Raw genomic sequence first — 15,760 nt, 5'->3', positions numbered from 1 at the left:
AGGCATCCTGGTCGTCCCCGTGGAGTATTACGAGCCGTTCCGGAGGGACAGCGAGAAGTTTTTCAACCCGAGCCATCGAGGGCGTGCCCAACCAGCTGTTCAGTCATGGTATGAGGGCATACCAGCAGTGGGATGAGATAAATAAGCTACCGAACAACACCCATACATAACCAAAGACCTGGACCTATTCAAGATCGGTGAGTACCCTGACCACCAAGAGATTGAAAAGGTGGAAGTAACAATCCAGATTACCAACCCGCTGGCAAGTTGAAATTATATCTGTACGTGATTATGGACGCGCAACTTAATATAGACAATGGGAGATTCGTGCAAGCCATCTACTGATGGCGGCAAGGCATCTATTGATTTGCCCACGCGACCCACACTGCGCCACCAGCTGTTCAGTCATGGTATGAGGGCATACCAGCAGTGGGATGAGATAAATAAGCTACCGGCCATCAAACAACACCCATACATAACCAAAGACCTGGACCTATCCTCTGTGAAGATCGGTGAGTACCTGACCACCAAGTACGCACTGTGGTTGGACATATCCACGGAAACTGCACCGTTTTCGTGCTGGATATGTTGGAGGGTTACTACAAGGATGTGTTCGACAACATCGTTATCATGTGCCCTACTCTGAGCATGAATAAAACGTACACGGAAAGACCTTGGGTGATGACGGACCCGGACGTACACAGAGTCGACCCGGGAACACGTCTGCAGGACTGGTTGAAAGCTCTTCACGGGAAATTTAAAGGGGAGTCGACGCTGTTCATACTGGACGACTGCAGCGCTAATCGCGAGATAACAAAAAAGAGAGATATGCTATCGTACCTGGCCTTCTCTGGCCGGCACGCAAATCACAGCGTCTGGGTGCTAACGCAGAAGTTCAACTCGGTGTTGAAAGACCTCAGGGAGCAGACACGATGGGTGGCCTTATTCCACTGCAAGGACAGGGATTCGTTCGAGGAGTGTTTGAGAGAGAACGATGTGATGAGTAAATTAGAACGGGAACGGGTGAAGAAACAGCTCGCTGAAACTAAACATGCTAAGCTTGTGCTCAAGACCGACCAACCAGTGGCCTATAGGGTGTTTTAGCTTAGCAATGCTTAGCAAAGCTTAGCAAATGCTTAGCAAATGCTTAGCAATGCTTAGCAAAGATTAGCAAAGATTAGCTCTTAGCGTTTAGCACTTATCAGTTATTGTTATAGTTATGGTTGTTTTGTAAGTGTTCGTCGTGTGCAACTTAACCTTCATTTCTCTGTGTTTCGTCTATACCGTATATTATATAGTTAAAACTAAAACTTGCTTGTTACATTATAAGATGGAGTGTGATGAACTGCTCGAACAACTGTTGGTGCCACAATCACCACAGGTGAGTGACGACAAGCGAGAGAGACTGGTGGCGTTGGCTGTTGGTGGCAAAGCCAAACATTACTTTGGGGAATACACTCCCGATAAAATTCACAAAATGTCAGCCGAAGAAATCGATAAGCTGCACGCTAGATACGAGTCTAGACTCAGGGCAGAAATGACAAAGACTATAGGATCGGCTATGACCCAGATATACACTGGTATTGCGTCATACTTCCTTCCCATCCCCCCGGAGCGCCGACTTTACCTGTGGGAGGACCTTGAGAAAGACCCTTTTATCGAACACGCCTTGAGCTCTATCAGCTGCGAGCTGTACCACAAATATGGTATGTTGTTAGCCCCGTGACAGCGGCGATTATCACGGCAAAGCATTGTCAATTTGAGAGGAAAAATAATAATAATAGTATAGATGGATGCTGCACAGGAGGAGACACCACACCTGGGGGAACCCCAGACCCCTTCAGAGGAGACCCCACAAATGGAGGTGAACCCTCCCGAGGTGAACCCACCCACAGTCACCAGGCAGAAGAATCCTAAGAGAGTAGCTGCCGGTAAAAAAAGGTGGTGTAACCAACATAAAATTATCACGGTGACTCACCCGACTCGACTATTGTTAGTTGTAGGTGTAACTGCTGCCGTGACTATCTCATGGTTATATACACGACACAGGGATTCCGGGGAGCCCCCGCAATTAGAGGTCAACCCACAAATCATGTTATAATTTAATATTTTATATCATATACATAATGTCTGAGGGGAAAACGTTCGTCAACAACGCATACCACGCCACAGTGGTCGCCAGTCTAGCCGTAGGATACGCTCGGTTGACCAAAATGGTGCTTAAACAACCAACTATCAAGCTAGATTTCAACCTGCAGGATATGGGTATGCTCATAATGAACCTTGGTATGGCGATGGCCACAAAGGACATCCTAGTAAAACAAGGGATACTACCTGAAAATATTATGAAGTAAATATAGGATGGCTACGATTGCCATGATGGTCGGTGGGGCGTTAGTAAATGCCCTAGCATTTTCTGGGAGTAATTTCCTCTTCTCGAAACTACGAGAGTCACACGCGGCTGAAATACACGCAGAGAGAAAGCGGCATGACCTCGCTATTGAGAAATTACAGACTGCACAGACCGAGTACGCTAAAAAACGTCTCCAGAGGATCGATTACATTAACGAACAACTCAGGCGTGAGAGCCATGCCGTTAAAACATTCCACGATGTCGACGACGCAGCGAGAGAATACTACCTACTAACAGGTAAACAGCTGGAACCCCTACATAAGCCCACACTCGCTCAGTACTACACACCATCCAAGGGGCAAATGGACCGTGAACTGGTCTTCATCGCGCTGGGTATAGCAGCGACTGCGTTGGTTGCAAAACAATTAGACTAAATACTCGTATAAGTATGCTAAAGATGAGACCTGCTCCGTACATATGCAAATACATACTTATGGGGAAGAAAGAAGCCTGTGGTAGGAAATGCAGGACTGAGGGGTACTGTTGTTTCCACATGGGAAGCCCTAACTACACGTGTTCTGTGTGTGGTATAGGGGTTAAAGGGAACTACTGCCTATGTAAAGCTCACGGGGTGAACGTAGTCAGACATCACCTCATCTACGAGAATAAAAAGGCCTACATAAAAGAACGTAGGCGACTTCTCAGGATAAGTCCCCAATTAGAGACTGTAAACACCTAGGTATAACTATGTTTGAGGAAATTGAGATCGAATCTCTGGTCAAAAACATACTCAAAGATGAACTGAACTTATGGGGACGCTTCAGATTTCAGGTCATATTGGAAGTGGCATGGATTAAGGAGGGTGTTAAGTATACTCACCCCTTCACATGTGGGCGGGACATCACGACTCAATACCAAATAAATTGTTTTACAAGTATACAGGAATACCTGTACAACTTCAAAGAATACTATATCCAACAGTGTAAGTACTGGATTGAAACACCCAACTAAGTATAGAGGTGCCTCACTATTTTTTACCTTTACGGTGGTCCAATTAGAGATTAATATTCTTAAGTGTGTATGCAACTATGACTACTATCCGTGAGCTCAAGCAGATCGTGAGACAGAGAGGGGTGATCGGTTATTCTCGAATGACCAAGCCAGCCTTGTTGCGGCTACTAGGCCTGCAAGTCCCTCCTACGGTAAAACAATTAAAAGTCCAAGCAAAACAGCTTGGGCTCATGGGTTATTCCAACCTGGGGAGAGCCGGGTTAGTCGCATTGTTATCACATGACCCCGTAGCAAAACCTCCCACTGTAAAACAACTAAAAGTTCAGGCACACAATTTGGGTTTAGGCAGATATTCCCGTATGAGGAAACCACAGCTTGTAGAGCTATTACGGCAGAATAGAGCTATTGACCTACAGTTCATGCGCACTGAGCGCGCTGTAGGCAATTATTTGAGAGGCTGGCGCATGCATGTTGATAGGAATATAGATATCACAGATATCAAGCCTCTGATAGCTGATAAAGTCAACCAGGAACTAAACGATCTGGGAGGTATCAAATTTCAGATCACAGTGAAAATGTCACTCGATAAGCAAGTGGGTGTGGGGGGAACCCCCACTGGGGTCACTGAGTACGTTCAGCCTTACTTCCGAGAGGTAAACAAGAAATCGTCACGCATACAGAGACCATAAACGCATCAATCGATACTAGTTTTCAGCAGATACGAGAATACCTAGAACGCTACACACACTTGGGGTCCGGGTGGGCTGTAGATAAAATCGATAATGTCTATCTAGACATAGCTAACTATGTGCCGTTCAGAGGCGGGTCATACCTAGACTTGCCCCCCCTACTATAGGAAAAAGCATGCCATGGTCAACGTCAAGAATAGAGGAGACGATTGCCTGAGGGTAGCTATCAGGTCAGCCTTGTTTCCAGCTGACACTCATTCAGACAGGCTTTCTAGCTATCCCCAAGACGATGGGCTCAACTGGGATGGTATAGATGAACCCACCCCCATATCTCAGATCACTAAGATCACTAAAATAGAAAAACAGAATAATATAGCTATAAATGTCTTTGGGTTTCTAAAGGACTGACTCTGTGCACTATTGTTGTGTTACCTTCTAACACAACAATAGTGCACAGAGTCAGTCCGTTGGGGGGACAGGGGGGGAACCCCCCCTCGCCGCGTTATTAATATATTCATGATCCAGCGAGGTGACAAGTACCACTACGCGTGGATAAAACACTTTAGCAGGCTGTTGTATGACTAATCGGCACACAGAGAAAAGAGCCACTTCTGCGAACGGTGCCTACATGGATTCACACGAGCTGATTTATTAGAATCCCACCGGGAGGATTGCCAAGGTGTGGGGCAGACAGCCATACGAGTTGACATGCCTAAGGAAGGTGACAATATCCTAAAATTCGGCAACCACAAGAACCAAATGTCTGTGCCTTATATCATATACGCCGACTTTGAAGCCTTGGTCAAACCTGTTGAGGCTGCTGGGGGTATCCCTACAGGTGATAGCTTCACACAGAAAACACAAGAGCATGAAGCCTGTGGGTTTGGATACGTGGTCGTCCGATGTGATGGGAAAACGAAAGCTCCGGTGGTGTATAGGGGCCCCGACACGCGGCTGAAAGGTTTCTAAAGTGTTTGCAGGAGGTAGAAAAAATTATTAGGAATGCACTGTATACAGTCGCTCCCATGCGTATGACCAAAGCCGACCGGCTAGCTCACGCCTGTAGCACTAATTGTCACGTGTGTGACTCACCACTGAATGGCGATTCGGTGAGAGATCACTGCCACGTAACCGGCAAGTATAGAGGCGCCGCTCACAGGTGCAACCTCAAGCTTAGAATCAACCCCAAGATAATAAACATCCCCGTGGTCTTTCACAACTTGAGTGGGTACGACTCTCACTTAATCATGCAGGCCATCGCGAAAATCGATGGCAATATAACGTGCATCCCCAACAACATGGAGAGATACATCTCCTTCAGCTTAAACGGCCTTAGGTTCATTGACTCGGTTCAGTTCCTACTGTCGTCACTCGACAGTCAGGTCAAGGCCAACGATACCTTCCTTATCACCGATCGATACACCGACGCCGAGACTAGACCCCTGCTGATGAGGAAGGGTGTGTACCCCTATGAGTACATGGATAGTTGGGCCAAGTTCGCCGAGACCAGACTACCCCCCATCAGAGAATTTTACAGCAATCTTACAGACTTGGCAATATCCCAAGACGATTACTCACACGCTATTAACGTATGGAATAAACTGGGTTGTAAGAATCTGGGTGACTATCACGACCTGTACTTGAGGACAGATGTACTGCTGTTAGCCGACGTGTTTGAGACGTTTAGGCGGACGTGTTTCAAGCAGTATAAACTCAACCCCGCATGGTACTACACCAGCCCAGGTCTGTCGTGGGATGCCTTGCTGAAAAAGACCGAAGTTAAGTTGGAATTGCTCACCGATTACGACATGCACCTATTCATTGAGAAAGGCTTGCGAGGTGGGATTTCCAATGCAACCAAACGATACGCGAAAGCAAATAATCAATACGTGAAGGGCTACGACCCGAGCAAGCCAACCAATCATATTCTCTACCTCGATGCCAACAACCTGTACGGTTGGACCATGAGCCAGTATCTACACACCGGGGGATTCGAATGGGAATTGCACGAGGTCGATGTTATGAGCATCGCATCAGATTCGAACAAAGGTTATATCCTCGAGGTTGACTTAGAATACCCCAAGGTATTACACACATCACACAACAGCTACCCCCTGGCCCCCGAACGTATGAGGGTTAACCCAGACTGGATGTCTGAGTACCAACATAACTTGTTAGGTGGGCGGGTGGCAGACGTTGAAAAATTCGTGCCCAACTTAATGAATAAGACCAAGTACATCGTTCACTATCGCAACCTACAGCTGTATATGTCGTTGGGTATGAGGCTGACCAAAATACACAGGGTGCTCGTGTTCAACCAGAGCCCCTGGATGGAGCCTTACATCAGAATGAACACAGACCTCCGAAAGCTGGCCACCAGTGACTTTGAGAAAAATCTCTACAAGCTCATGAACAACTCGGTGTTTGGTAAGACTATGGAGAACCTTAGGAAACGCGTGACCGTGAAGCTGGTTCGGTCGAATGAGGAAGACAAGCTCAGGAGACTGATAGCCAGCCCGGCATTCAACCGTAGCAAAATATTCACCGATGACCTAGTTGCCCTACACATGAAGAAAAGCCATATAAAATTCAACCGGCCTGTTTACGTGGGGATGAGCATCCTCGATTTATCCAAACACCTGATGTACGACTTTTACTACAACGAGCTGAAGAACCAGTACGACGACATGTGTGAAGTGCTGTACACTGACACGGATTCCCTGTTGATGGAGATTCGAACCGAGGACGTGTACGAGGACATGAAAAAACGCCTCGATTTGTATGACACCAGCGACTACCCCAAGGGCCATGCCATACACAGCATGGTAAATAAAAAAGGTCCTAGTTAAGATGAAGGATGAGTGTGCTGGCACGCCCATAGCCGAGTACATAGGTTTGAGGCCTAAGATGTACTCCATCCTGAAGGCCGACAATGGTGAGATCCGTAAGGCGAAGGGTGTTAAGAAGTACGTGGTGAAACAACACATCAAACACGCCAGATTCAAGGAAGCCCTGTTCAAGACCCGTACCTTTAGACATAAAATGAACACACTTAGAAGTGATGGGCATAGGATATACGGACTGACTATAAACAAGACATCCCTGTCGCCGATGGACACTAAACGTTGGATAGCTGTTGATGGGATAAACACGTACGCGTACGGGCATGAGAAAATTGAACCAAGAACATAGATATATATACGACATGTCACGGAACCAGAGAAAGTTTGAGGCTATTTACTACAGCCCACGTGGGTACTGGAAAGGAGCTAGCGCTGTACATAAGCTGGCTAAAATGGCGCGAGTACCCCCGGAAGAGGCCAAAGTGTGGCTTGAAAAACAAGCCCTGTGGCAGATCTATTTACCGGCACCACGCTATGTGCCTAGAAGGAAATTCGGTATTAACATACCCAGTAGCGTTCACCAGGCTGACCTTCTATTCCTACCCCACGACAAGAGGTACAAGTATGCCTTAACCGTAATGGACGTAGCCAGTCGCTACAAGGAAGCCGAACCCTTGACCGCGAAAGATTCAGCCCAGGTAGCCAGAGGATTCGAACGCATATACAAGCGCAGTCCGCTGACGTGGCCAACAGAGCTGCAAGTTGACCCCGGGCGGGAGTTCATGGGTGTCGTGTCACACCTGTTAGACAAACACGATACAAAGGTCAGGCGTGGCACGGCAGGAGCCCATCGCAGCCAAGCCATAGTTGAGAGATTCAATAGGACTTTGGCTGAGCGCTTATTCGGGCATCAGTATGCGAGGGAGATGGTCAACCCGGGGAAGCGATCGACTGAATGGGTCGCGAGGTTACCTAAGGTGGTGTCGGCAATCAACCATGAAGCCACCCGTCTCACCGGCAAGAAACCGGCAGACGCTATCAAACTAAAATCAATAGAGGCAGAGTCGGCTGCTCCATTGCGTGGGAAAGAGAAACAGATACCAGATAGGGCCCTAGTGAGGTATCTATACCAGCCGGGGGAACACGAGGGTGATAGCCGTAAGCGAGCCACCGATCCTATATGGTCAGTCAAAACTTACAACATAGATAAAGTGGACATGAAAGCCGACGAGCCGAACTTGTACTACTTGAGAGATGGGCCAGGGAGAGGGTTTGTTAGACAGGAATTATTAGTCATACCGTACTGCACAATGTTACCCCCAAAGCAAAATATTTAACACTTACCAAGTAATCCCAATATAGTATCCTGTCAACACGACATGTCACATGATCAGGAAAGTGCTAGTTCGCTATCTCAGGATAGACCCGTTAAACCGACACACTTCAGCCATGTCCCTGGTAGCTCAGTCGGTTGAGTGGGGCGGCTGTGAGGTATACATGTCGAGTTCGTATCCTGCTAGCGTCTCAAACTTTTTTATAGTAGGGGTAATGGGGCGAGATCTAAGGGCCTGAACAAAAGCCTTATTTGGGAAATAAGGCTTTGCAGAGGCTTTTGTTGGACTTGGTCCAAAACCCCCATTGTATATACTACTTGCGTCGTTATAATGCTATCACTTAATATTCATCACTTGCTTTTCCTTATAGCTAGAATAGAGACATTTAGCAAGCAACAGAGAAAGGAATTAAAATGAAAAGAAGTGAATACAAACCCTGAAATCGATTGCCTTGTCACCATGTTTATGTTGCAGGTAAAGGGGGTCCACAGTCAGAGCAGTTGTGAGTGCCTCGTTGTCCTTCACCCTGTGGATGGTTGAACCAAACATACATTACATCCACAACCTCAGTATGAAATAGTTCACGTCTCTTCACCAGACCTCAAGATTTTAATTCATTGTACATAATACACATTCATTGGAATACAAGCAACAGTTATGCATTACCAAGTACAACAAATGACACAACTGAGACGAATGACATAATGAGAAACAATAATTATTATAATGACGCACTGTGTGCTATTCACATCAATATGAAAACCGTTGAAGTATATTGACACATTCAGGATATGTGAAATGTACTAACTAAATATCTAAATATCCAAACATGGACTAAGACCACGCTTTATCAAAACCAACATATCGGTACATAAAACATGATACCAAACTACAACAGTGACACATGGGTACATGGGATGGGTGCTTCATATGTGAGAATATCGTCAAATAAGGCAGCTGTTTGTTCTAGGGGCACGACTACAACAGTGACACATGAGTACATGAGATGGGTGCTTCATGTGTGAAAATATCGTCAGATAATGCAGCTGTTTGTTTTAGGGGCACGACTACATGGATGCTGATATTTTCTCGTTTTGCTTGTTTTGAGAAGTCCTTATCAACACTGACAACTTTCACTAGAAGCCTATTATGTCAGTTTAGGGGAGCGGGGTTCATGAAGTCTTGTACATTCTCCCGAAATGTGCTGCTGGGTCTAGACGTGTGGCATCAGGTTGAATAAGACCACCCCTCGTGTAAACTTCCGAAGGTTTCCTATTTGGTGAAATAGAGCCAAGAGCCAAATGTCAAGGCCACATCAACTGGCAAGCACGTAAAATACGATAATGTTGATCAGCCACAATTATGACAACTTGCTGAAGTTATAGTATATCATGCTTTCCAATGACCATGCATTCACATAGAATTTGACCGTTGATAAGTTATGAAGTGGTGATTGTGTGTGTGTGTGTGTGTGTGTGTGTGTGTGTGTGTGTGTGTGTGTGTGTGTGTGTGTGTGTGTGTGTGTGTGTGAGGAGGGTCAGGAGGGAGGGGTGTGTGGAGTGGGGATTGAGTTGGAGGTTTTAAGCAGCAATAATTCGTAATTGATGACAGGATCAAAGGCTCTTCCTCCATGTAATAGCCACTAGAGTGGATCATTTATAGCAAAGGGACAACTGTTATGTTCTAAACATATCAGTTAGATACTATAGTGGACCTGATATGATACATGTTATCTTCCCCTTTCTCCGTGTGTATGGGGATGGTGGGGTTGAGATATTCCTATTAGAAATACAGTATGGACAGTCTTAGTCATGTACATATTGTATAACCCACACTTCTGATGTATATAGCTAGAGAGGTACTAATAATGCATCGGTTTATCAAATCTGCTTCGTGTCACCATATAATGTATAGCTTTCTAAAAGAGAAGAGGAACCTGTCTGTCAGAGTGGTTTAAGTGAGTGCGTGATGTGTTATTTGTAGATCGAATTTCTATTTTCAGAGACAATTTGTCAAATCAAAAGTAAATGCCATCTGAACAATATGTGAAATGCAGGGCTTCATCATTGATAACATCTTTGTACAACATGGGGGTCAAACATATTATATAAGAAGTATACCTCCCCATGGGCACCAAGTGTGCTCCCCTCTTTGCAGTTCTGATTCTATATGCATATGAATTAGAATTTCTGTTTGGGTTGCCAAAATCCAAACAAGCCCATTTAGCCATGTATATCGACGATCCGATATCGTTCAATAACAATCAAATATGCAATGCCCTTCCACTGATTTTTCCATCTGAACTTAGACAAATGACTCTCCACAAGGCCGTATGACAAAGCATTATATTATATTAAAGCGCCTTAAAATATTTTAGTGCCTTCGGTATAGAGTTACCTCCCTTTGTCCAGCGTTTGCCGTTTCAATAGCTTCCCAACACTAACCCAGTTACCACTTCCTGAAATATTTCTGGGATTGGGATTTTTGAGAAATGCACATTTAGCTGATGGGTTGAAATATCTTTTGCATTCGGTTGATAGTAGTTTGTTTTTTTAAATTGAATGTGAATGGCGTCAGTGACAAGTTTACTAAAGTGAGTTTGGTTGTTAGCAAAAACAGTGATGTCAGTCCAACGGTATCATGATCTGTATCGTTTCGTCAAATCTTTTTCCACACGAAAACACATTCCGTTAGCTTCTTTGAGTACATTCGTCTCTAAGTTCCATATTTTTAAGTCCACTTTTGTATTCTGCCCTGATTTTATCTTTTATAAGGGCATCCTGCACAGACTACATTCCTGAGTAAGTATAGATCTGACCTTAAACGAGATGGTCAATAACACATCCTCCAAAACTGGTCAACGATGGACGTATTTGTCAAACCCGAAGGACATGGCAATGCCACTGGAAAAGGACTCGACAAGGAGAATCTATTTTACAGTGTGGATTCTCCCTTGGCAATATGTTAAAGTCATCCATGTAATGGGGGTGAGTAAGAGGCGTTGACGATTGTGCTGAGGAGGTGCAGGGCGATAGCCTTCCTATTTGTTAAGCAAACGGCGTAGCATATTTAGCGACAGTCAGATTGTACAACCAAAGCTGCATGAATCTCCTTGATATATTCCTCTTCTGATAGAAATAGGTTCTGGCGTGAGCACCTGCCCTTGAGAATATACCTGAAGCTGAGTTGACCGGCAAGACTTCAGTAAAACAAGTAATCGGCCCTGCGCCGATATAGATTTGGGCATTTTTATTACATTTTATCAAGCAATCAGATGTAATAAAACACTAAAGAGGCGACCTTATTTTGTCATGTACACTATAATTATAATCATCTACCCACGGTTAGTTGCAACTACTGTCTCCAAAACCGTTCACTTTATATCCCATTGTGTTTTTCCATCAGTAACAATGGCCTATACAAATGGTTTTACACAATTTATATTGTTTGATGGAATTTTGGTCCTGTTTTCTCTCCTGTTCAAATCATTTGCCTTTTGGAAATCCAGAATGTGATACAGAATTTTCGGTACTTTATTATCAACCCAGTATCATTATTTCCACAGTTATCTAGATGATATCTAGATAATAGTCTCTGCTCAAATGCAATGTATATTTTCTTAAACACGTGATCTAAATTATAGAGTCTAGAGTCACTTGCCTGGTGTGACACCAGTTTTGATACTTGAATTATTCGCCTACATGTACGTACGTACGTGCGAGGTTTGATTCTTATACTGTATCCAGACATTATTGTATGCATTTATTGATTGATTGTTTTATTAAATAATATCCAAGTTGTTATGTATACAAACTGTAATAAAGTCATTTGATACATATACATATATAGGTTCTTATGTTTTTGTCTCGGTATGTCAAAGGGAGGTAACTGTACTGTAGTGGTGTACATGATGGTACATGATAGTCCGTATGTTTCACTATCCGAACGTTTTTGATGAAACACGGAAGTGTTCGGATTAACGCGGCCTGACTGTATTCATATTTTCACCATCTGACACAGAAAATAACTTTACTGTTGAAACACAGAGAATCGTGGCGCTTTACTATAAACAAACTCTTTTAAGAGCTAAACCGGACGATAGAAACGACGAGGAATAGACTCGTCAAGTATGTTAATTGCAAAAAACTGACTATCATCTCCTCTTGGAGAGCCTTGCTTACATCCATTCAAGTAATAGTATCTTTCACTCAACTGTTGACGTAATGTAACTGTTAAGTAATAGATGAATTTATTTCTTTCTCAAAATAATTTCGTATTTGTGTCACTGCAATAGATATATTCTATGTCACAAGTGCCACATGTTAATTAAATACACACTGAAATGTTTTTGCATATGGCCTTTAATCTCAATATCCAAATACACCATATAACAATATTCGCTTCACGATTTGTACCACGAAAATAATTATATTGTTTTCCATTGTTTTAGCATGTTTGCCTTCTAGCTAATAACGTTTGTAATCTACCAAAAACCAGAGTGAAACTTCAAACAACCAATTCTGAATACATGATCCTGTCATGTTTTCACTTCTGAACGAACTTTTGTTTTCATCAGCGAAGACCTCAGATACTTCAGAAGATACACCTATGTGTGCAAGATCTCAACCGTCTTGACGGTGGAAATAAAATACATTCTTAGGTACTTCGAGCTACTTTTAAAAAATACCTCTGTCTAAATACAGTACTAGGTCGTTTTTAGCATCAGATATTCCGCTACATGTTTTGTTTGAGCAAAACGAAAATTAAGTATCTGTAAAATGGCCTAGGGCTGGTTAGAAATCTTAATTGTATCAGCCACAGTACGAGGCCAGCCATGTGTACACGTGCAAACAAAGATGTTTTGTTACACTGGAGACCCTTCACAAATGTCTTAATCACAACTCAAGTGGCAGCTCCCGGCATTTCTGGTCTTCCGTGGAAAAGTGAATTGGACGTCACTGACAGTCCTAAAGATCTGCCACTACCTCTTCCCATATCCTTCGCCTCCTTTCCCGTTTACAGTGGTCTTCAAATTCCCGAAGATGGTGCTTAAGACATTCATCTCTCTTCTCACTTTATGATCTAATTAGTTGACAAAGGTGAGCGGTTCATAAACACCTGGTACAGAAACTTTGGCGGAGACATAGAGAGTGTATTGATAATATCTGACTGTCCCATACGTTCAAGGTAGTGTAAGGGAAACAAAGGTTAACGGAATATGTGCAAGCCTTGTACGACCAAGTTAAATTGGGTTGTGTGTTTGTCAATACGAACTCACCTTTTTCGAAAACGTTTATTTTTTAATCAAACACGAGTATTCTCATTTCAATGTGAATGTTCAGTCTATGGTTGTTTAAAGATCACATATACTCTAGGGGGGTACAAATACATAAATCACTAACTGGCATCGCTATAAATGAAACCCCGTCATTAACACTACTCACTTCGATCTTTAATCAACTTAAATCGACCTTTTTGACAACAGTGCACAATTCTCACCCTCGAACGAAATTTCAAACAATCAGAGCGGCGCGTCTCTGTGACGTCATATGAGGAATAGATATGAGGGCCGATGCAGAATTCATCTACATTTCAGGGGGTAAATTATCTTGTTTACAGGTTTGTATAAACCTGAAATCGTGACAACTGTTGTGGAAAATGAAAGCTATATGTTCTCACAATCTACTGTCATATAATTTTGTCTCGTGCTTTGCCTAGTTTCCGAGTTACAACTTGTTTTCATAGACGATTCTGTCAAAATCGCTTGGTGTCCTTAGGCCTTATTTGTATAATGACTGATCCAAATTGATCCCATTTCTGTGGTTTTTTACCTCGATATTTAAACATGTCATGTAAAAATGTGACGTCTATTACGTATGATATTAAAAATTGACATTTGATTTATTTGAATCGGTAAACTAAACAACGATATTTTGCCATTGCTAGAAGAATCTGAAATTTTACTTAGGTAAATAGGTACATACAGTTTTAGCACACAGCAAATGCTTATATGTATTTCTTATGCAACACTGAAGTTCTGTTTGTATTCTCAAAACAGTGTCAGCCCATAAGTTTTCACATGCAATACAGCAATTAATACTCCCTCGTTGTAACCCGTGTTAAGTGGTATAAACCTACACATGTTATTTGTCATCATTCACTTGATGGTCAGTTAATGAATTTATAACAGGTATAATGAGTGGTAACACCACTTAGATTACCCGACAAAGGTTCCCATTTGGCATTTCTTGTGTCTGGAGTAAATATTCAACATTATAAACATCGCTCAAAGGATTAACCGATAACACCCTGATTGATTAATTACTTTTATCTTACACAGCGGATTTGTCAAAAGGTAGTGTTTATGTATGTAGATTTACTAATCTATACGGAATACATTCTGTCGTGTCTGTGTCTGCGTAAAAACAACGTCCTTCCTTCAAAGGATTAACCGCCAATACAGTGATTGATTGCTCAATATTGGGTAACTAAATTACCGTTTTTAAAGAATGGCGGACATTATGCAATCAGTTGCCAGGTGTGCTATCTTGGATGACCAACGAGACTATACACCAATGTGACATACCTGAAACGATATATCACTTTTCCGTATACTAGACTGTTAAAAGACACATTACTTGGAACAGCTGCAGATGAATGGCATATCACTCGTTTTTGTGGATATTGATGGATACATTCCTCGAACAAGGTAATAGCCTGACATTGTTCCTATAATTTAAGCTGTTTTAATTTTAATATTTGCATTTTGTTTTTATTCATTTGTCGTAGCATTCAACAGAATCGTTGTTTTCGCCGTGAAGTGTCATGAGACATTCACTAGGGCGTGTGTGCGAATCATGATTCACATTGGCAAACTATAAAATGTCTAGATATTACAGTCCTGTTATAAATGCACTATAAGTATCAGCAGATCGTCTGCTTTTTATTTAGTTTCAAAATGCATACAAGTATGATAATAAACTAATTAGGATTATAAGACCAAACATAAAGACGTACATTGACTAGTATCTACATACTGGTGAGTGCACGTTAACCACGTGAATGTAGCAAGAAATTTGTCGCGCAGTATTGTCACTTCGACCCCCCACCTCGCTTCCGTAGAAGAAATCGTTACTTCATATGCTTCTTTGTCAGGCGATATGACACTGGTGTAATACTGCCGTAAGAATATTACACTGCCGTATCTTCCACGGGCCAGTGATAAAAGTTGATATCAGGGTCATTACAGGGGGAATTACCACGACTCCTGTGTATAAGGGGCGGAGAAGGCAGACCAGGACTCAGAATCAAGAGGATTGCAGCTACATTTGCCACCAAACGAAATCAACTCTGTAAATCTAATCTCTTGTATTTTCCCCATGGGCACTGAAAGCGAAGGAACCTCGGCAAACGGTTTGATGACATCACAGTTATTCAAAGCACAAGTGGCACCAAACCAACTGAAAAAAACTGTAGTTGTTATGGGACCTGTACCAAGGCGATATCCAGGAATTCGAAGGCGACTCAACG

At 43.0% G+C, this 15,760-nt stretch overlaps 1 protein-coding gene across 1 annotated transcript in view; it reads right to left on the bottom strand.

Annotated features, from left to right (window-relative positions):
* Positions 1-15,760, bottom strand: part of LOC124257477 (tyrosine decarboxylase-like) — a gene marked incomplete at its 3' end in the record, with an annotated part of 63,665 nt that overhangs the window by 11,483 nt on the left and 36,422 nt on the right. The window contains exon 9 of the mRNA XM_046691545.1: positions 8,666-8,756. Within this exon, the coding sequence (XP_046547501.1) occupies positions 8,666-8,756 (91 nt within the window). The remainder of the gene's footprint in view (positions 1-8,665; positions 8,757-15,760) is intronic.

This window comes from Haliotis rubra, unplaced genomic scaffold (genome assembly GCF_003918875.1).
Source record: "Haliotis rubra isolate DU_JTF1 unplaced genomic scaffold, ASM391887v1 Scf661, whole genome shotgun sequence".
Taxonomy (NCBI): domain Eukaryota; kingdom Metazoa; phylum Mollusca; class Gastropoda; order Lepetellida; family Haliotidae; genus Haliotis; species Haliotis rubra.
The sequence above is the reverse complement of the archived record's forward strand: the minus strand, read 5'-3'. Positions and strand labels throughout refer to the sequence as shown.